This window comes from Cryptomeria japonica, chromosome 10 (assembly GCF_030272615.1).
Source record: "Cryptomeria japonica chromosome 10, Sugi_1.0, whole genome shotgun sequence".
Taxonomy (NCBI): Eukaryota; Viridiplantae; Streptophyta; class Pinopsida; order Cupressales; family Cupressaceae; genus Cryptomeria; species Cryptomeria japonica.
The window spans coordinates 447342403-447363806 of NC_081414.1; the positions used below are offsets into that span (position 1 = coordinate 447342403).

Here is a 21404-nt window from a genome sequence, read left to right on the forward strand (position 1 = left end):
ATGAATCCCATTCACTGGGATTGGATGAATTTTGCCATCAAGCCTGGAGAGATGAAATGCATTGGCCTCCTTGCAAGTAGTGATGACATATGGGCCACTCCAGATAGCATCAAATTTGGAGTGTCGCCCAGCTTTGGCTCTGTTTGCATCCCACTTGAGAACTAGATCTCCCTCTTTGAAGACCCTATTAGTCGCCTTTTTGTCAAAAACTTTCTTGACCTGCTCTTGATGAGTCTCAAGTGTATGCATAGCCTAACTTCTAACCTCCTCCAGCTCCAATAGCTCAACTAGCCTTACTGTCATGGCATCATTCTCTGTCAATTCCAGCTGATCTGCTAGTTCAAGAGAAGGTAACTCCAGGGAAGTTGGGAGTCTTGCTTCCTTCCCATATACTAGCATAAAAGGGGAGTTACCGATTGCCCTCTTGGGTGGGATCCTGTCAGCCCATAAGGTTGTCCTCAACTTAGTATGACATGCCCTCTGATTGTCTTCAATCGTCCTTTTAATTATCCTGATGAGGTTCTTGTTGGAAGATTCAGCTAAGCCATTACCCTGAGGGTAATAGTTGGATGACATCTTCAAGTATACACCATGCTTAACTGCCCAATAACTCATTTGGGTTCCGACAAATGCCCTGGCATTGTCTGATATGATGGTGGAGGGGACACCGAATCTTGTCACAATTCCATCTAGGAATTCCAACACTGAGGCCTCAGTGGCATCCCTCAATGCAACTGCTTCTATCTACCAAGTCAAGCAATCTGTTGCAGCCAAGATCCACTTGTGGCCAGCACTAGCAGGTGGATTTATCATGCCAATGAAGTCTAAACCCCATTGTGCGAATGGTTGATCTGCTTGGATGGGGTGAAGAGGTAGCGCAACTAGTCTTTGCTTCCCAGAGAAGCACATTTCTTGCAATTCTTCACCCATCTATGTGAGTCACTGAATAAGGATGGCCAGTAATAACCAGCCCTCATTAATTTGACAGTCGTAGTCCTTGCAGAGCAGTGGCCCCCTGAAGAGCCATCATGAAATTCCTCTAACAATCTGTTGACTTGGTTTTGCTCGATACATCTTAGTAAGACTCCATTGGAGTCTTTTTGAAAAAGAGTGCCATTCACTAAGACATAGGGAATGGACTGCAACCTGAAATGCCTTCTTTTGGTCCTGTCCAGACCTTGGGGGTATCTTCCTTCCATTAAGAAGGTGCTCATGTCACTTACCCAACTGAATTGAGTGTTGTTGCCAGTTGGTTGATCCTTTTGTAACACAAGGGCGACCTCTGAAGTGGTCTCAGAAGATGAGACAAGTTGTTCACATAGGCCCCTGCCTCTTACAAGCTTGGTAATCTTGATGTTGATGTTGTACTCCATGACCTTGGTTATCCACCCAGCCCTCTTCTCACTGATATCCTTATTTAGAAGGAAATCCTTGACACTTGCATGTGGAACTAAGAGCTGGATCCAGTTGTTAGACAACATGTGTCTGAACTTTTTTAATGCCCTTACAACAGTGAGGACCCGCTTCTCTACATAGCTATACTTAAGCTCATCATCCTTTAGCCCCTCACTAAAGAGAGCAATAGGTTGCTCCAAATTATCATCATTCAGTTGTGCTAGGACAGTTGAGATGTTGGATTCTCCTCCAAAGGTATAGAGGATAAAATCCCTTTCATAATTAGGATTGACAAGGGTAGGGGGTAGGGGCCTGAGCAATTGCTTGTTTGATTTCTTCGAAACCGGCTCTGGATCAATGGTCAAGCCCTCCTTGGATACAATGTGTCCTAGCAATCTTCCTTGATTAGTAGCAAATACACACTTGCTAGGGTTCAAGGACACACCATACTCCCTACATTTCATGAACATGCTCAAGATGACGAAGATGGTCAACTGCATTTTTCGAATAAACAGTTATGTCATCAAGGTATACAAGCACAAACTTTGCTAATACCCCCTTGAAAGCCATGTCCATTGCTCTTTGAAACGTGGCACCTACATTGGTTAGCCCAAAGGGCATTTTGCAATAAGCATAGGTACCCCACTTAGTAGTAAATGCAGTCTTGTATTGGTCTGATTCTTGGACCAAGATCTGATTGTAGCTTGAATACCCATCCAAGAATGAAAATCTTTCCGAGCCACTGACCTTTTGGAGAATCTGCTCCATAGAGGGAAGGGGATAGTGATCATTGAGGGGGGCTCTATTGAGATCCCCGAAGTCAACACATAGTCTAATTTCCACGTTCTTCCTTACAAGGACGAGGTTGCCCACCGAGGAGGAGTGCTTGATAGGGAAGATGATATTGGCTTCTATGAGCTTGGTCAACTCCTTCCTCATTAGTGGCTCAATCTTGGGGTTTATAGGCCTTTGTTTTTGTCTAAGTGGCTTTGCATCCGGGTTTAGCTCTATAGTATGTTGGGTTAAGCTAAGGTCAAACCCCTTCAAATCTTCATAGGTCCAAGCAACTATGTCATCATATTTTTGACAAAGCTCACCAAAGGCCTCTTGTTCGGTTGAGGAACACACCTTTCCAATTTTAGGGACCTACCCTCGGCAAAAACAACTAGTTTAATCCACCCTCTTTGCAGCCAAGTTCATCTTCTTCTTCAACTAATCATCCGAGTTGAAAATGCCTTCCAAGGTAACTAGACCTTTAGGCAACTTGTTAGAGTTGAGCTGCATGATTTGATCTCCATACTGGTCTTGCAGCTTAGACTGACTTTTAGCATAAAATTTTGCTTCATTTGCAAGAAGTTGACAATCTACTGATCGCTTTCGAACACTTGCCAATTTACCTGATTGTCTGGGACAGCAGGCCTCACAACAAGCCTGATGTGTTGTTCCTTCTCACTTGCAACATGCGTTGGTAAGTCGAATTGAGCACCAACCGCTGCAAGCCTATCAGCGTGCTTGTTCTGACCTCTAGGAATGCTATGGATATTGAAGGCCTCAAATCCTTCAATCAAATCCCAAACCCTACATTTGTATGATTTGAGTGGGTTGTTTTTTGCTACACTTTGAGATCGGATGTGGTTAACAACCAACTCACTATCTCCAAATACTTGCAAAGATCTGATCTTTCTGCTTTGTGCAATTTGGAGACCTTGGATCAAGGCTTCATACTCAACGACATTGTTGGTCCAACCAAATTGAAGCCTAAAAGAGACGAAATATTTCTCCTGCTCAGGAGAAACAAGCATCACACCAGCACCTACACCATTCTTGTTTCTTGAACCATCAAAAAACATGTTCCATAACTCCTCTAAGTCTCCTTGTGTATTCATGAGGTTAGGGATAGGAGTATCCTCTTCATCGATACAATAGGTGCCAAGCCCAGTCTCTTCAGTCTCAGCTAATGGATCAAACTAAAAAGCAATGGCCCATTCGTCCAGCAAACAATCAGGGACCTCTTGCAAAAGAGTAGCAGGCTCACGGACAATACACTCCTCCCCCTCTTCATGCAAAGTCCAATTCATGTTTATAGGGTTGGGGGTGTAGGGCTCAATGTGGTTTTGGGCAATGGGCTTTGCCCTTATGGTAACCTTGGTACCATACCTTGTTCAAAATAGCATGTGGGACCAATCAGAAGACAGGTACCCACCTATCTTGGCGGTGAAGTCTCTAGACAAGCAGATGGCAAAGAAGGAAGGGAGGTCGATGATTGATACGTCTTGCAAGACAGTGCAACAAGGGCATGCATGCAAGGTTAACTTCAAATTCTTAACAACCCCAACTGTCTTAATAGAAGTGCCATCCAATTGGACTACCCCTTTAGTCACAGGTTCATATTCTATGCCAAGAAGATCAGCTACCTTCTTAGGCATGACTGAGCTACTAGCTCCTGAATCTATCATGCAGTTGTGAACCAAGTTATATCCTATGATTAAGGAAAGATAGAAGCGGGGACGCTTGTTGATCTTGCTTAAATCTTCTTCCTCCTTGGGTTGCACCAAACTGGTGGAGACTGCCTTTCTACTAACTGCTGCCTCGTCACCTGACTGGTCGACGTCCTTCAGTGTCTCCTTAAGTAAATCTCTTTGAGATGGGATGGAAAGGACTTCCCACATAGTGACGTTGAGGTTGGCCTTCTTCATCTGATCAATTATGTTGAAAGGAACACCAGTTGATTTTAGAGGCCCCTTTGACGCTATAAGGTCTACCTTTTCTCTTTGGACGACTTGGGCCTCTTCCTGCCTCTTGCTCCCTTGCAAGGTATTCTAGCTTGTATCATGGGCGGCTACATTGGGCGTTGGAGCTTGGGCTGATGTTGAAGGTGAGGCAGCCTATATGGCTCTCTTCTTTGACCTCGTATATTGCAGCATAGATTCACCATTTGTTTCATTCAAACCACAAAATTTCGCCTCATGCCAATTGACAAAGGTAGAATCCCCCTGCAAGTAAGCCTGAGTGCCAACCCTAGGCTGATTTGGGTCATACCATAGTTGAACTACTCGCGACTCGGCTCGACTCGCCAAGCCCCTGAAAAAAAAACTCGGCGAAAACTCGGGAAAAACTCGGAAAAACTCGGCGAAAAACTCGGCAACGTAAAAACACGCTTAATTTTAATAAAAAATGCATTTTTTTTGCAAAATTTAATGAGAAGATGCATCCAATGAGTCAATAAATGATAACACAAAAGAAACAAGGTGATTCTAGATATATTTAAATGCAAAGTGTCTACAAAATCGCATCCTCATGAGAAATGCTGATGGCTGGAAGCAAAATAGTAAATAGTTTTTGTAAAACCAAAAGTAAATACAACTTCCTCTTCCCAGCTCTAGCTAAAACTACTTTCAAACTTTCATCATATTTGAAATTTCATCATTCATACTCATAATTTCAAACTTTCATCATTCATACTCATAGTTTCAAACTTTCAACTCTAAAATGTATAATACCAGGATTTCTTCAATGCTAATTATGTTGTTATATGGAGCCTAATCAAACTCGGAGGTTAAATTTTCCCTACTTCCATCAACGCAATTTCCCCCTATACTTTTTGAGGGGGGTTTGGGGGCAGGGCCCCAAGTTGGGGTCAAGGGGCATCGCCGAAGGATCCTGAAATTTGACTAAGTCTGGAAAATTGAAGAATCCTCCAAAAACTAGATTTTGCATTATAACTCCTGGAGGTCCGAAACCACTCTCAAACATCCTGACAGTATATAACTTATACTTAAATGTTATATTCCATATATGAATCCTGACGGATAGACCAAAAAACTCGGCGATTACTTGAGGGCATAGTGGGCTCTCAGCGTGGCCCTTCCAAGTGAGTTTCCCCCTTCTCAGCCCAAAACCATATAGAAAAACAAATAATGCATGTATTTTTGGCCGTTTTCTGCTGTTATGCTAACCTAGGCGAGTTTTTCTTTAAAACTCGCCGAGTTTTTGACAAAAACTCGGCGAGTTTTTGGCAAAAACTCGGCGAGTTTTCCTGGCGAGTAGAAGTCATTACTACTCGCCAGGTCCAAAAACTCGGCGAGTTTTTGTCACTCGCCGAGTTTTCGGCGAGTGTGCCATCTATGGGTCATACTGCTAGCCAGAAGTGGTCGTCTCATCCTGCACCACCAAGGGTTGGACAAACTCTCCATTTTGGCATGCACCTTGGTTGTGTGGCTGATTGCATGGTTGACACCAATCCTGCTCTTGGGTGAGGTTATTTTGCATTGGAACTATCGCTTTTGAGTTGCTTGCAGCTGTGGGGTTCACAATATTCAAAGGCCTGGCGTTGCTCCATTGGTTTTGCCCTTGAAAGGGTGGCCTATTCTGCTGATAGTTCTGATTTTGTGCCTGATAAGGTCTGCTATGTTGGGCTTGTTGCGTCTTTAGTGTCACCAACTCATTGCTAAAATTTTGCAATAGAGCCTGGACCTCATGGAGCTCATTGGAGGATGTAGAGGGTGTGGATGATTGTCCTACAGACGCCATGGGGATAGGAGCCAAGGTGGGTTGTTGAGTAGGAGTTTCTGGGAAGAGAGGCATTGGAGGCCTTGGAGCTATCTTCCCAGCCTAAATCAAACAATTTTCTACCCTTATGGCTATGTCATATGCACCCGGTAAAGAGGCTCCACCCATTGATTGTACCATGATAGTTATATCGCTGTTGATAGCTCTAAGATAATACAACAAGGCATGATTTGGAGATGGCTTCACTAGAGCAGGAATTCTATTCCATGTCTTATGGAATCTGAAATTGATAACTCCCATGAACTCATGGGGTGCCCTCTTGATCGTAGTCAACTACTCCACAAGTGATAGGTGATCACATTTGTCTTCGAAATGATTGCACAACCTCTCCCCCAATTCATCCCAGTTGTGAATGGAGCTAGACGGCAACCCTCTGTACCACTGCAAAGCTTTGCCTTTCAAAGATGTGGCTAAAAGTCTGACAGCAACATCATCCTGAGTGATATTATGAAGGGAGCAGATGTTTGCAATGTCTTGAATGTGCTCAATGGGCGTAGTAGCTGTTTCACCAGTGAAGTATGGTATACTCCTTCACGCAGCCACTAATATATCATTCCATTGAGTCAAAATAAGGGGACTCCACCCATTGAAGGTAACAAAAACCCGATTTCTTGCCATGTGAAACAATGGTCTATTGATATGAGTGGTGGGAGCCCTTGACAGTAATGGTCTTGTAAATGGAGGGCTAGAATGAGACCTGGGAGATGAAGTGTTTACAATCCTGACTTCCCTAACTGGTGATAATGAAGGTCTACCACTCCGCCTTCTAGAACCTGAAGATGAGAGTTCTTCGAACAATAAACTACCTCTAGAAGACGCCCTTGTAAGAATTATGGGCATGAAATCCGGAGCTGCAACAAGTCATGAGCAAGCGGTGAACCTATTGAGCAGAGACTTCGGAACCTCGGGGTTCTGGGGTTCCAGACTTAAGCACTTCGGAACCTAGGGGTTCCAGACTTAAGCACTTCGGAACCTGGGGGTTCTGGACTTCCGGAGTTGCGCACTTTGAAACTTGGGGGTTTCGGACTTCCGGAGTTGCGAGAGTTACGATCACTTGGAAACCTAGGGTTTTCGGAGTCCTAGAGTTATGAACTTTGTATGAACAAGAACTAGACTTTGAGCAGAGTCACCAAGTGCTTGAAAGGTGACTACCTTCTAAAGGCTGAAACACTAAGAACAACACTGAATCCTTAGCATAAAAATCGAAAATAAGTCCCACCAAGCATGCCAAAAACTATTATCACAAAAGCTTGCACCCTTGTTGAGCTATCAACTCAGCAACCTTGTGAAACATGGAAACAACCCCGAAGTGTGGAACCTTGCACAAGGGAGCTGAATCTCCGGAGAAGGCCGGCTTCCTTCTCAATCCAGGTACATGTGTTGAACCAACTCAATAGTTCAAAACTTACTCTTAAGCCTATCCTAACAACTTGCAGAGGTAAAGGGAAGAGAGAAATGCTTGAAATAAAAGGAGGTGATGCACCAAGAAGAGATTGTTTCTCTCCCTACTCGAAATGACACAAAGAATCAACTGAAATACCCAGGAGATGCATAACTTTAGTTGTATGAGTGACCCCAACGCATGTATGGAGGTTAGAATTTGTTGAATGTCAAAGGGGAAAAGATTTCCCACAAGTCATGCTCAGAAACAAGTAAACACAACATATATGAAAAAAGAGCCACAAAACATACACCTCTGATGAAGGTAAGGAAACATACACATCATACATAAGTTGAAGGAAGGCAAGAATGGTGATTTGGATTCATTAGAAGGCTAATGGCCAAACTTACAGATGCAAAAATGCAAGATAAATACAAGAGAAGTGAAAGAGCATAGAATAGCTCAAGTCAGCAGGGAGAGAACCCCTTACAATAAGGCTTAACAGCCTTTATATAGAAAAAAGGTTAGAAGACTGATCATGACCCCTGTGTGTGCAAGAAAATGTCAGTCTGGGACTGCAGGGAAGTGCATGCACTTGACTTTTGTACATGCAAGCAACCTAGCCAGACCCTCAAAAGGCAACCCTGAGAAGGGTGGATTGACTGACCTTTTAAAGTCAAAGCATGCAGACATCACATAAGTCACCACAACAAGCATGGCCTTGTACCTCTCTTGATGGAAATCCTGCCAAAAATATTAAATGCACCCCTGTGGCTCCACAAAAGAAGGTGCACAAGTCACAAAAGTCATCAGAGCATTTAAATCTTCGAGTGTTGATCACACCATCCGGAAGTGTTGCCAGCTGGAAAGAAGTCCGAGGACTTCGGAAACTCGGGTTCCCGAAGTGGGGAAGACAAGGAAAGAACTTTGGAACCTCGGGGTGCCGGGGTTTCGCGAAGGTGAAAGGAGACCAAGAGGGAACTTCGGAATCTCAGGGTTCCGGAGTTCCGAGGAACAAAAAAAAAGGGCTAAGGAAGGAACTTCAGAACCTCGGGGTTCCGGAGTTCTGGGAAGGAAGAAGGGAAGCAAAGGAAGAGAACTACAAAACCTAGGGGTTCCGAAGTTTCGGAGAAAGAAAGGAAGAAAAGCCAGGAGGGAACTTCGAAACCTCGGGGTTCCGGAGAAGGCAAGGGAAAGGAACTTCGGAACCTCGGGGTTCTGGAGTTCCAGGGAACTGAGAAGGAGGCAAGGAAAAGGCGAGACTTAGCAAAGGAACTTCAGAACCTCGGTGTTCCAGAGTTCGGGGGAGGGGAAGAAGAAGAGTTCGAAACCTTGGGGTTCTGGAGTTCTGGGGAACAGAAGAGGAGGGGAAAGAGAGGGCGGAACTGTGGAACCTCGGGGTTCCGGAGTTCCGGGAAAAGAAAAGAGAGGCAGCAAAGGGAAGGAACTTCGGAACCTCGAGGTTCCGGAGTTCCGGGAAAAGAAAAGAGAGGCAGCAAAGGGAAGGAACTTCGGAACCTTGGTGTTCCAGAGTTCCAGGGAAGGGAAGAAAACGAAGAGGGAATGTCGAAACCTCGAAGTTCTGGAGGAAAAAAAAAAAAAAAAGAGAGAAGGCAAAGAGAAGGAACTTCGGAACCTAGGGGTTCCGGAATTCCAGGGAAGGAAGAAAAGGCTAAGGGAGGAACTTCCTCCGAGCAAGGCAACACCTCACACTTCATAATTCTTCTGCTTTTCTCCTTGATCAACTGGGGCAGCACTGGTCCATGGATCGTATCTCTGATCGGTTCTTACTGAAGGACAAAGAGTGTCCTAAAATGACAACAATTTCATTCAGGAATGACATGGAAGCTTTAATAGAGATTTTATTTGATCCTCTTATTCTGTCTCAGGGTTGCTGATGACAGAGATTATTCATAGTTGCTGATTAAGGAAGGATTGGAGGAGTTTATTTCTCTTCATGCTTTGTATTGGCTGGTCGTACCTTCTTATTTGCTGGTCGTACTTCCTTGCAGCTTGTTGTACACAATTATTTTTGGGCGTAAGATTTCCAGGAGTAGGCACTTGGGGTTTTGGTTTGTATATTTGATATTTTACAGCACTTTCAGCATTGTTTGATCAGTCTTCTTCAAGCCTTCCAAGCTGGATGCATTTGTGATGCACGCCAAGGATTTCTAGATAGAGTTTTTGCTGATTGCTACTATTGTAGTTTGTTATTCAACATTACCAGTAAATGGTTATCTCAAATAAATGTTTGTAAAAAAATCATCTGGGTATCTTCAGTTTTACTTCTATGTTGTACTTTCAGAATATAGCTGGTTATGAGCATTGTAGTTGCAGGCTATCTCATTTCTATTTGCTGTTATAATTTTGTATATCTTGCAATACATCTTTCTGCACTTTCTATCACATTCTTTATTCTTATATCAAACTCAAACATACAAACACACACACAAAAAAAACAAATGTACATACTACAGCTCCATAAGAACCTCCTAAGGATTATTAGAGGAGTAGATGAATATGGTTTTCAGGCCATAATTTTTCAGTAGTTACAGCATATTGTTGCCAATGACGTTATAGAACAAGTGGATAGGCCAGGGAAAGAAAATCCATCCCTAAATAAAGGGATAAACCTTCTTGGTATTATAAACCTAGGATATTTCCAGGTCCATCTAGCTCTACAGTTAAGATTTCTGCTAAGACAAGTATACTTAATTATACTACCAAAGAACAAAGTGGTTTCAATGCAACCAGATAATGTTTGGATAGAATTATTACAGTTCATCAGAACATATACTCATCCCATAAAGTGAAGACTGTAGGAATAAGGATACAAAAGATACCAACAAAGCTTATGAGCACGTGAACAAGACCGTTAATAATGATGTACTCAGTAACTTTGGTTCTGCAAATGGTTTGCAGTGAATGGATGGCTGTTAAAGTTCCCACGATCAATAATTTCAATCAGACTGATGATACCTATCTTGAATTTTTAATTTTAGCCTTTTAAGTACCAATACTTTTATTCTAGAAGGTAAAGTTTTAAACAGTTTCTGTAAAATTGAATAACAATTCTTTGCACCTTTAGTTGTCATAGTGAGAATGTTCACATGCTCTGAGGCTTAAATGTCTTATAATGTGTTTTCTTACCTGTTCCTGAAAAGCAGTTCACACCAGGACTTATAATTTCATTGATGTTGAATGCAGCTTTTCAATGAAATAAAAATACTTTTGCATCATAGAAAGGGCCACAAGTATGGTCAACATTGAATTCAAATACTAAATAACACAATATTTCAAATTAGTACCCATAGCACTTCTCAAAGTAATTCATAATCTTCACAGAAAAAATGAGAATTGTGCATTTAAGAAAGAATAGAAAACGTGAAACAAACAAAGAATGAATTCTGGAAGTTTGAATACATAAAGAATACTGGGAATTACCTTCCATTGAAAAGAACATCAAACCAACATGCAAGGCCATGAACTCGAGTGCCAATTGATGCAGTGAAGTTCAAGGGAATGTCAATTTCATACAGTTCTTCTTCCTGTGCAATAAACATGTCTTTTATCAAAATAAGGTACTCTATCCTTAGGTTACCAATTTAAGCATGGCACACAAGCCTAAAAAGAAAGGAAAATGTTTCAGCAGACAACAGCTGTTGTCAAACCCATCTTCAAAATTAAATATCAAAAAGACACATTCAATGAATATACAAACAAAGAGCATGTGACCAAACGGAGTACTCAGAAATCTAGGGCAAAATATGCATCAACCATATGCTCTCATGAGTAAAGATATAAGAAAGCAGGTAAAATTATCAGTGAGAGACATTTTATGTTTAGGTGAAAGGTTTATAAAAGCAAAGCAATATGAAAAGAACACAAGCTGAAACAGTTAAAGAAATGGAAAACATTGTAGCTATTATATAAAATAGAGCAATAAATTATAAGAAATAGATCTAGCTATTAGTAATAGCTAAAAAAAAAAGAGGAGGAAAACTTGTATGTTTGCATTGAAACTCCAAGAAAGAGAGGATCACAGAAATCTCAGGGACCTAAATAGAATCCTAGTGTAAAAAGAATAAAATCCTATATACTGTCTTGAGATGGCCACCAGTTTTTTGCTTCCAGAAAATAGGACAACACAGGGAAACCGGGCAAAAACTTCTCCCTGCCACCATTGAAAAGGGTGCCTCCAGTACTGTGAATCTTTACAATCTGTAGATTAATTTTGGAAACTCCTTAACAGGTTTCCTACATAGGACCTAATAAAACAATATGATATGAACTATTAAAGTACTATATCATGCCAAATCAATAAACTAAAAACCCTAACTGATTGAATTTCAAATCCAAAATAAGGACGAAATGTTCCATATTCAGACTCACAGTACATAAAAGGAAACTAAAACACAAACAAACTACTGCAGAACAACAAAAATACAAAAATGAGGGCAGCAGTGACAACATAGTAAAATATAAAAGATTAGAATTTATTACATATTGCCCTCTTCATTCATATACATGTAGAAAAATCTTGTCTCATATTTTTGGTTGTTGAATGATTTTATAGTAATTTGTTAAAAAGGAACACATAACTTAATGTCTTATGCACTTCCCATATTATTTTTCTAATAGATAGCAATTGCAAGGGAAAAAAAAACGTACCTATTCTCATGCCACCACAAAAAAGAGGGAATCTCAAAAATAAGAGTTTCTTGAATATTAATTTTTCTTTGACAACATTTTTTTAAGATAATCAGAACTTTAGAGGACAATCAACTTTGTTCCTAGAGTACGTTTTATTACTCGGAAATCCGAGAAAATAAAACAAGTGTTAAATAACAAACCCCTTAAAAAAAAGAATAGTAAAGCTTTGTAAAGCTATTATAGCAAACATGTGAACAAACTTTGAGGTCCTATCCTACAAGTCCATAAGTTCACTAAGTTGAAATAGAATGTAAAATTGATGAAAACAAGAATCTAACAAAATGACTCAGATGATGTAGAAGAATCTCAAAGGTCATACAATCAACCAAAAATATGTTTGGCACATATGCATTGTTTGATGCTTCTTTGTTTTGTTTTGTTTTTTTGTGTGTATAGATTTGAGGCTATGAATGTATTGGTTCGGTCTACAATCCACGTGTGTGTCTGTATATCATGCATTGACTTACGAAACTCTGCATATGGTTCAAGCTTTTGCACGTGTTTCATTTGACACATATTGAGGAAGGTGAAATTGGTTTTTGAGCCTCCATCCATAGTTTGGCTGTCATGCCCCTCGCCGTTAAGAAAGAGGTAAACTATATTAGACAAGCCACAACTAATAAATAAATATTTGTAGCTAAAACCAATCAGAATTGGGCTGACTTATTGGAGTAATCACTGATTAAGAAGTTCAGAATAGATAAATTATAACTATTAGGCTGACTTCCGACCCATCCAACCGACTTCAATATTAGTGGCCAAAATGATGGCATACAACGAATATGAAATTATTGAGTGATATTGGAAAATAAGTGCTGGGAAATAGTTCATCGCTGGGAAAAATTATTGTTATGAAGATTCAGGATTCACACTTCATCTGACAAGTGCAAAGGACAAAGTCTTCAGCAAGGAAAGATACTCTAAGGCAAGCATGTGGAAGAAGAACAAAGTGACCAAGGAGGACAATCAACATGCTAAAGTGGTGCCTTGTCATCTTCCAACCAATCAGATTGTTCCAAGTCAACACATGCAGGTTCAATGAACCTGACTTATACACGAAGGCTTCTAGAAGGCATACACCACAATGCAACAACTTTCTATTTTATTCTTGGTATATATTTAGCAGAAGGACAAGTGTCCCCAAATGTAATTTTCTCATCGATTGAAGGGTAGTTAGTTGTAACAAACCCTAATTAGGGTTTTATTTTGTAATCTCAATCGTTGATTTGAAATCAATCTTGGCCATTGAATTGTAATTGAGGAGCTTATAAATTGAGCTCGCCCCTCACTTGTAAAACATGGGAGCATGCTGCAAAACATGTTGATATGTAAATTGTTGCTTACAACTGCCAAAGTAATAAGTAATGAATTGTTCAAATTGATGGTGATTACTTCTCTTATTTTGGAGTTTGCATGGTTCTTATCCATCATCATACTTTAGATTTTATTTCACAGATGTTAGACAAATGCGAGATCTGATAAGTATTGATTTATGGTGAATCTTTTGCTCATATCTTTGATGAACACGTGATTTTTGTTCATTGTGTAAAGTGTCGATGACATTTTATTCTAATGTTTGGTGCATGATAAAACGTACACCAACAATGACCTAATCCGTAGTCATTCTATATTGTCCCTCATGAGGGTAGGTTGGTTTTGTTAGGGAAAGGCAGCAGTAATTCCATCCCAAAATAGGTGAGCCCCAAGAGATGGTATGGACGGGTGTTCCTGAAACCCTTAAAGAGTCCAAGAAGTGATATGGGCAGGTGTTCCTGAAACTCTTGGGCCTATTTGTGAAGAATGGTTTCCTGGAGCCCCAACGAGTAATTCCCCATCCTCCATTACGGTTGTTGATTAGGACAGAAGTAAGGATTGTAATTATCACTTGTATTATGAATATTAATTGTTCCTCAGTATTAAAAAATCTAATTTAAGGCATTATAATGTATAACCAAAATTAGGAAACAGGCAATCCCTAGCAAGGGACATTACATTGGTTCTGCATAAAGGATGTTTGCACGCATACTTACTGGTATGTGGCAAAACATAAGCTGCTAACAAAGAAAGAAACAATACTGTGAACCAAAAGCTAATGCATGAACTACTGAAGAGTTTTCCAGATTTCTTTATACGTGTGCCAAGCGAACAACAAAGAGAAAGCTGCTATTGGCAAAGTTGGGGCAAAGTTGGTAAATCGCAACAGCAATCTTACCATTGATGGATAGGTAATTTTGATATTATAACTAGCATTTAAAATTCAATAGATTATTCACAGTAATACATTAGTTGGATTCATTGGGCAGAGACTTCTCACATGCATTATTGTAATCTTCTTCCTATGGATGAGTAGCATGATTGTAATCCATTTCACAAGGCTCATGCTTGTATTTAATTCAGTGAGGAAGAAATTCAGAACAAGTTAGCCAACTGATGAAATTTGAAAAAAAATAATAATAATATATTATTTTCTACGTTTTTGATTAAAGGGTCAAGCAGGTTTTGAAGGCACCTGAAACCCTATTTACAAAAAGCAAACCATCAAGAAACAGGCAGCCAGCCCACACAAAAACAGAGCAAGACACAACAAAACAAAAACAAGAAATAACTAATTCAAATTCTTTAAAGCTCCAGCTGCCTCCACTTCAAGCTGAGAAAGGATCATGGACAGCTTCTTCATGTCTCTCACATCTTGCACAGCTTGATCCACCATCTTCTTGCTGCTCGCTCTAGTGCGAGTACAAGGGCCTCTTCCCTCCTCCTATGTAACCTGCTTACCTTTCTCAATAGCATCAATGTCAATGAATAAAGATTTTGCCTCCTAAGCCCTCTCAAATTTCTCCATCATTACTCTAACGCTCTCAGCACTAGACTTGATAAGCTTGTAGCTCAAGTTAACCAGGGTTAATAAATTATCGTTAATACTTTTGTAGTTTGTTTCTAGCCTCATAATCCTCCCATCAAAATCCTCCTTCATGTGCTCTATGTCCTTTTTCACTTTTTGCAAGGATGCCCCCATATTGCTTCCTTTTCTAGCCAGTTTGGATACGGGCCCTTTAGGTTTTCTAAATTATTCTTGACCCCACGAATAGAAACATTGATCTCTTTAATCTCATGAAACAATCCTAATCACCCTCCTTAAGAGAAGAGTCTGAAGAAAGAATTTTTCTATTCTGATCAATCTTCTTCCTCTTCTTATTTTCTGTCTTCTCTCTGCCCTTAGAGAAACTGTCCTGCGACATCAAAACAGGGGAGGCCTCTTTGCATTTAGGGTTTCTTTTGTGACCTTTCGTGCACTTATCCTTTTCCCAGTCCCCATCGGAATCGTCAAACTCATCAGTATTCCACCCACTACCCTCAAAGAAAATGGAATCATTTCCCTCCAAATTAGAAAAGTCCCCCACTTTCACAATTTTACCTTTCCCCAAAGATTTTTTACAATGCTCCACTAATAACAAAATCAAACCTTCATGTAAAATAGGGTTTTTCTGATCCTTTTTGTGTTCCTTAATGCTTGATTCCAAAGAAGATAATAGAAAGGGAACAAAACCCTATCCTTATGCCTAAAATGATCGAGGGGAGCAAAATGATAGTTGTAAACAAGCGAATACCGACCATCAAGGGTGAAGAATTACATAATTACCTTCAAGACTTCAGCCCACAAGGGTTTGATGGATTTTAGCTTGTAGCCGCCTCTGTACTTAACCAACCGCTTGCCCAATTCACCTTTGATCAAATTTTAGACGTTACCCGAGGACGCATCCCGGTTTTTTTTCGAGCATCCCAACCCGAGTATAGGGGACTCGACCCCATAATTCCTACATATTGACAATGAATTTTGACAATGAATTCTATAAACAATTTGACTCTAACTCTCAATTTAACTCAAATTTGGCAAAAGAACTCTTCTAGTTCTTATATGTTAAGGTTCTATAATGTATATGTGCACGCTTTATCCATGTTTTCATATGAATATTTTTAATTTCCCTATATATTTGTAATGTCCCTTCCTTAGGCATCTCAAACTTTAGTGGAGGTTGGCCTACTATTATGGTCTCATAGGTCAGCAGTTTGGTTTAGGGACCTAGCCGAGGGTTGTGAAGCTCAACAAGGAGCTTTACGGGCATTTCAAATTGGAGTTCTGGGGTTCAAATCCATGATTAAAATTGAAATATTAAAGTTGGCCTTAAGGGAATAGTAAAAAGTGAATAGTAACAGAGAAACATAAGAGGAATAGTGAAAAGTTCCCCCCATCCTACTAACTTAAGTTGTTTTTAAAATGGGGCCAAGTTCACAATGAGGAATTAGACCCTCATTGTTATTTTATGATTTTTAGGCCAAATAGTAACCCCGAAATGGATCGAACTTTCTTGGAGACAATAAAAAAGGCATTTTGCTTATCATTTCGATTCATTCTTAAGACTTCATTTTGGAGAGAAGCAGCAAACTTGAGGGTTTGAACAGCTTGGAGCTTCCAAGAACGCAAATTCTGGGAGAATTTGGAGATTTGGACGAAGACCCATCTCTCCTGGTGACAAGTTTCAGCATTATCCAGCTATAGTGTGTAATTGGCAGCACTATTTGGGGTTCTAATTGCTGACTTATCAGCTTGAGGGCAGATCCTCTTCAACTAATTGCAGATCAGACCTTTTAGAGGTCACTACAACTCATTTCCAGCATTATCTCAGCCAGCCGTTCCATCTTGGAAATAAGGGCATCAAACACTAGGTTGTATTTGCGGTTTTTAGCTAATATTGGAGCTGATTTTCATATTCAATCAACTGGAAATTTGTATCAAACCTATATGCTCGGCTAATGGTATGTACATCAGCCATTTAAGTGAAAGAAAGTTATCTTATTTGTTCTTCTTTGTGTGTTATACATTATTCTATTTTGTATCAGCAGTTTCTTTCAATGAAGTAATAGTTTGCAAAAAATCGTGATTATACCCGATTAATCCTCAATCCTGGAGCTAGCCGATTTATTCACCAAAAAAATCCCGATTGATGAAAAAATCCTTGACCAAGTGTTGACCAAATTTTCAAATATTTTTTGCATTTAAATCACGTTAAAATAATGTTAAAAACCCCAAAACCCTTCAAAACCCTTTTCATCAAAACCCTGACTGATATCTCCAATAGACAATGGGATTTCGTCCACTACCTCCAAGCTTGAGGGTTTTCGTCCTCTAAGCTGCTGAAGGCCAGAGCTTCCAGAATTCTCCAAGAGAGAACAATAACCAAACATAAACCAGGCATAATCACAATGAGCCTCTCAATGTTCTTTTAAAGGACAACACTGTGACTCTTTGTTTCTCCTTTTGCTTGTCGCTTCATATTCTCTTTTTCTTGTCTCTTTATTTTCCCTCTTTTAAATTAAAATAACTTTATTAAATATTCACTGAGCTCCATTAAGTCATTTTAATACTTTATTAAATAATTAAATAAAGTTGTCATCAAATTTGATATAATTTGTCAACTTAAAATTTAATTATTTAGTTGACTTCTAATGTCCCAAAAAGGGGACACTACGGTCCTCCCTTCCCAAAGATTGCTTGCCCTCAAGCAATCTACACTTGCATGTTGAAACCAAATGCTTGGATCCCATATCAACCTCAAGAATGTTTCTCCACCAATCCGTTGTACTATTCTGATATAAACAACATGCCCATAAATGTGAAGCCACTCGTCAAAATCTCACTCAAGTAATGCACCAATCATTGCTAATGGCTGGATTCCACATTGTCATGCTGTGAAAACTATCAAATATGAGGAGATAGTAGTATCCCAAGGAGCTATCAACATTGAACAACTCTCCAATTGTGAATGATCTCCCATGGAAGTGCATAATACTCATCATAGGCACACAATAAAACATATCAGGCCATTCTAAGATGTTGGTGTAATCCATAACAACTCTCATAGGTGTGGAAACTCTAAGAGCACTGGGATCAATACCATGACATATATTCTGCCAAGGTAACTAGAGAGACCACCTTAGAAAGCTCCCTGCCTATCATGATCCAAGTACTACTCCTGTAGTCAACTACTGACAACATGACATCAATAGTTTGCCTCCAAATGCTAGTGTAGGAACAATGAGTATTCCAACAAACCCAACTCACTACAGGCGCACATACTAATGTTATGAAGTGACCATAATGACTCAAATTATCCCAGACAGACGTGAAGAATAATTGAGAAACAAAAACAAGAAAATCAGTCAAAACCCTTTTCATCATACGCTGGCCAAAGACTTTATCAGCAAACAAACAATTGCAAAAAAAACATCAAAGTTTAGATCTGATTTGGTAAAGATTGGGTTGGGGATCTATCAATATACCAGCCCCCAAACCATCCCCAAAATTGGCCAAAAAAATCACCGTCCCAGATACACATACCCCCTATCCCCTGTTGTCCTCATCCTAGAAACTCGGGGTAACATAGATTCTTCTGGATACATATATTGGGATCTTGCAGACCACTCCTTTTAAATAAAATTAATTTTGTGCAAAGAAAATAGGGCTGCACAATACAAACCGCCAAACACAATCTACACAAATTGGAGGAAACCTATCTCCCAACCAGTCCTAGGGGACTTGTTTTTCCATCTCAAAATTGGGTAGCAAATTCATCTTACACTTGTACTTTCTTGATATGCTTGATGCATTCATTTGTTGCTTTACAACTATCCACTAATTTGTGTTCTCCCTTTGAAGATCCTCAATTTCAAAGAAACCTTTACCAAGGAAGAAACCTCTTTTTGTTCAATTTTGCTTGTAGTGTTTGGAAGGAGAGAATTAGGTTTATTAGGAGCCACACCTATTTGAGAAGAGACATAAGATTCCAGAGGCATCATCTCTAATGGTATAAAGGATATGTTGGTAACTAAGATTTTGCTCCTTCCACCAAGGTGCTTGCTTTGCGTGAGATGCCTTGTCAGCTAAGGAAGAAAATTTTACACACTCGTTTGCCTTCAGGCCAATGGCATAGCATTATCTACATCTAACCGATATTTCTACATAATCTAGCAAAAGAATACTCGAATGCTAGAAAATTGTGTTCCCTAAGTGTCTTATTTTTGGCACATAGGGTTACCTATTCCAGATCCAACAAGTTTTTAGCAAGGATTCATTGATTATTCAAAGAACATTGCAGGAGGCGCCAAATAATTCCCTAATAGTACAGTAAAAATTGTTGACTTAGACCAGCGAATTTTTTGCCGATTAAATCACTAATAATTGCATTGAAAATCATGATTAAAACCTGCCTAAAAATCATATTTTTTATTTCTTGCGAAACTGCCAAAAAAAGCAATAAAAATAGTGGTAAAACATCATAAAACACATTCTCTCTATAAACCAAGCACCACAGTTGAAGGAATGGCCCCATGGAGTCGCGCGGGCGTCCGTGTGAGGATTTCTTCAAGTCCATTTTCTTTTCATTAATATTTGTTAGTAAAACAATTTTATAAATTTGAAGCCATTTTTTCTGATCACAAGTTTATATTTGTTTTGTTAATGTATTTCAATTAATAAATTGTTTTAATAATTTTTTTAAAGCGAATGTATTCACCGAATAGAAAAACTTTATTCCATCAGAATAAATCATTGAAAAATTTCAAGGCTATTGCTTTCTAAATGATTTTTTTAGATCAAATGTATTTACAAAATGGAAAATATTTATTCGAACAGAATAAATCATTAAAAAAAATTCAAGATTATTATTTCTTTAATTTTATTTAATAATTTATTTAGAAAAATTTCGAATATATTATTGAATGCACAAAAAACTAAAAAAAATTCATCGAATTAAACAAATTAATAGTATATTAAATAAATGAATAATTATTTAATACTATACTGTAATTATTTAATGATTTAGGAAAATATATTTAATAATTTTTTATATTTATAGTGATTATTTAATTATTTAAGAATACATTAATATACTATAATTTTAAATAATTTATTATAATTATGTAATAATTATTTAATAATTATTATATTTATTTAATAATTATTATAATTATTTAATAATTTTAGTACATTATTGTAACTATTTAAAATTTAGAATATTTTAAAATAGTATAATTTTTAATAAATTACTGTAATGATGTAAAAATATTTAATAAATTTCATACACAATTGATTTGTTTAATATCGGATTATTTAAAACCAGTAATTTATTGATAATACAAAGAAGAATTATATGTCATTTTTTCTAGTTTCTTTCTTACGAAAATGAAACATTTAAATGCATAAGCAAAAATGTTTATATTGTTCACAAAAACAGGGTTTTCTTATCTCTAAATATTATATATTTGCAGTCATTTATTGTCATGTTCAACATTAAAAAGCTAAATAATAGTGCACCATTTGAAATCATTTTGCATTTCTGTTATTATATATGTTGTTGTGGTATTGTGCAATGCAATCAGCGATATGAATATAAACAACAAAAAATTATTCTCAACAACTCATTTGTTGAAGTTTCTATTTTATTCGCTTGAAATATCTCTATGCTATGGAAATGCGCTTAAATATAATAAGAAAAGCAGTTTTTGACTGTTTTTCTTCAATTTTTACATTTTTTGTAAATCTGACTTTTTCAAAAACTCGTGTACTTTCAATTTGCCGATTAATTCCCCCAACGATTAATGCTTCTTATATGTGTGTGTGGGCACGCGTGCATGTGCGTGCATGTACATACACATACACATACACACACATATACATATCTATATGTGTATATACATACACGAATGTATATTAAAAATAGCTAAAATATCAATATTGATGTAATCGATATTTTTTATGGTCCGTTTTTTGGTGCTAATATGGTTCATTTGCCCTATGTAAAAAGTTGGGACAAGGAATGTTTCCTCGAAAAAAATCCCTATTCTTAAAAATCAAGTTTGTGATACAAATATTGAACAAACTTTTATTGCAAACACATTGAAATGAATTGAAAAGGCTACTCCAGAATCAATTTCTTTTGTTTTGAAAAGTAATTCAACAAATTTCATCTCGAAATATACATTCTAGATAAAATTGTAAAATTTTAAATGGTATTGATCAAGTTTTAGAAGTCTAAGATAAACTGGTGTCATTGGTCATTAAATAGCGTTGATGTCTATATAAGGGGCTTTAAGTAATCTAGAACGGGTGCCATGGTTCGGAAATACCCCGACTATGAGTCCTTATGAATATGCCAAACAAATCACCCAAGAGAGTTGCAATTCGGTTGCCCACACATAATACGAGGAAAAATAAGCAACCTAATCCTCCTCAGTTTATCCCTTCTTCTCTTCCTTCTTCTCAACCAATACTTCCACCAGCAACTCATTT

The 21404-nt window shown here is 38.4% G+C and overlaps 1 protein-coding gene across 7 annotated transcripts in view; it reads right to left on the reverse strand.

Annotated features, from left to right (window-relative positions):
- The window catches only part of LOC131067540 (probable histone-arginine methyltransferase CARM1), a 253344-nt gene that overhangs the window by 49490 nt on the left and 182450 nt on the right, over window positions 1-21404 (reverse strand). For all 7 annotated transcript variants that reach the window (XR_009111832.2, XR_009111833.2, XR_009111834.2 and 4 more), the window contains exon 12: window positions 10790-10893. Coding sequence is in view for 4 of the 7 variants with exons in the window: in XM_058002590.2 (XP_057858573.2) it covers window positions 10790-10893 (104 nt within the window). In the remaining 3 variants the exon portion in view is untranslated. The remainder of the gene's footprint in view (window positions 1-10789; window positions 10894-21404) is intronic.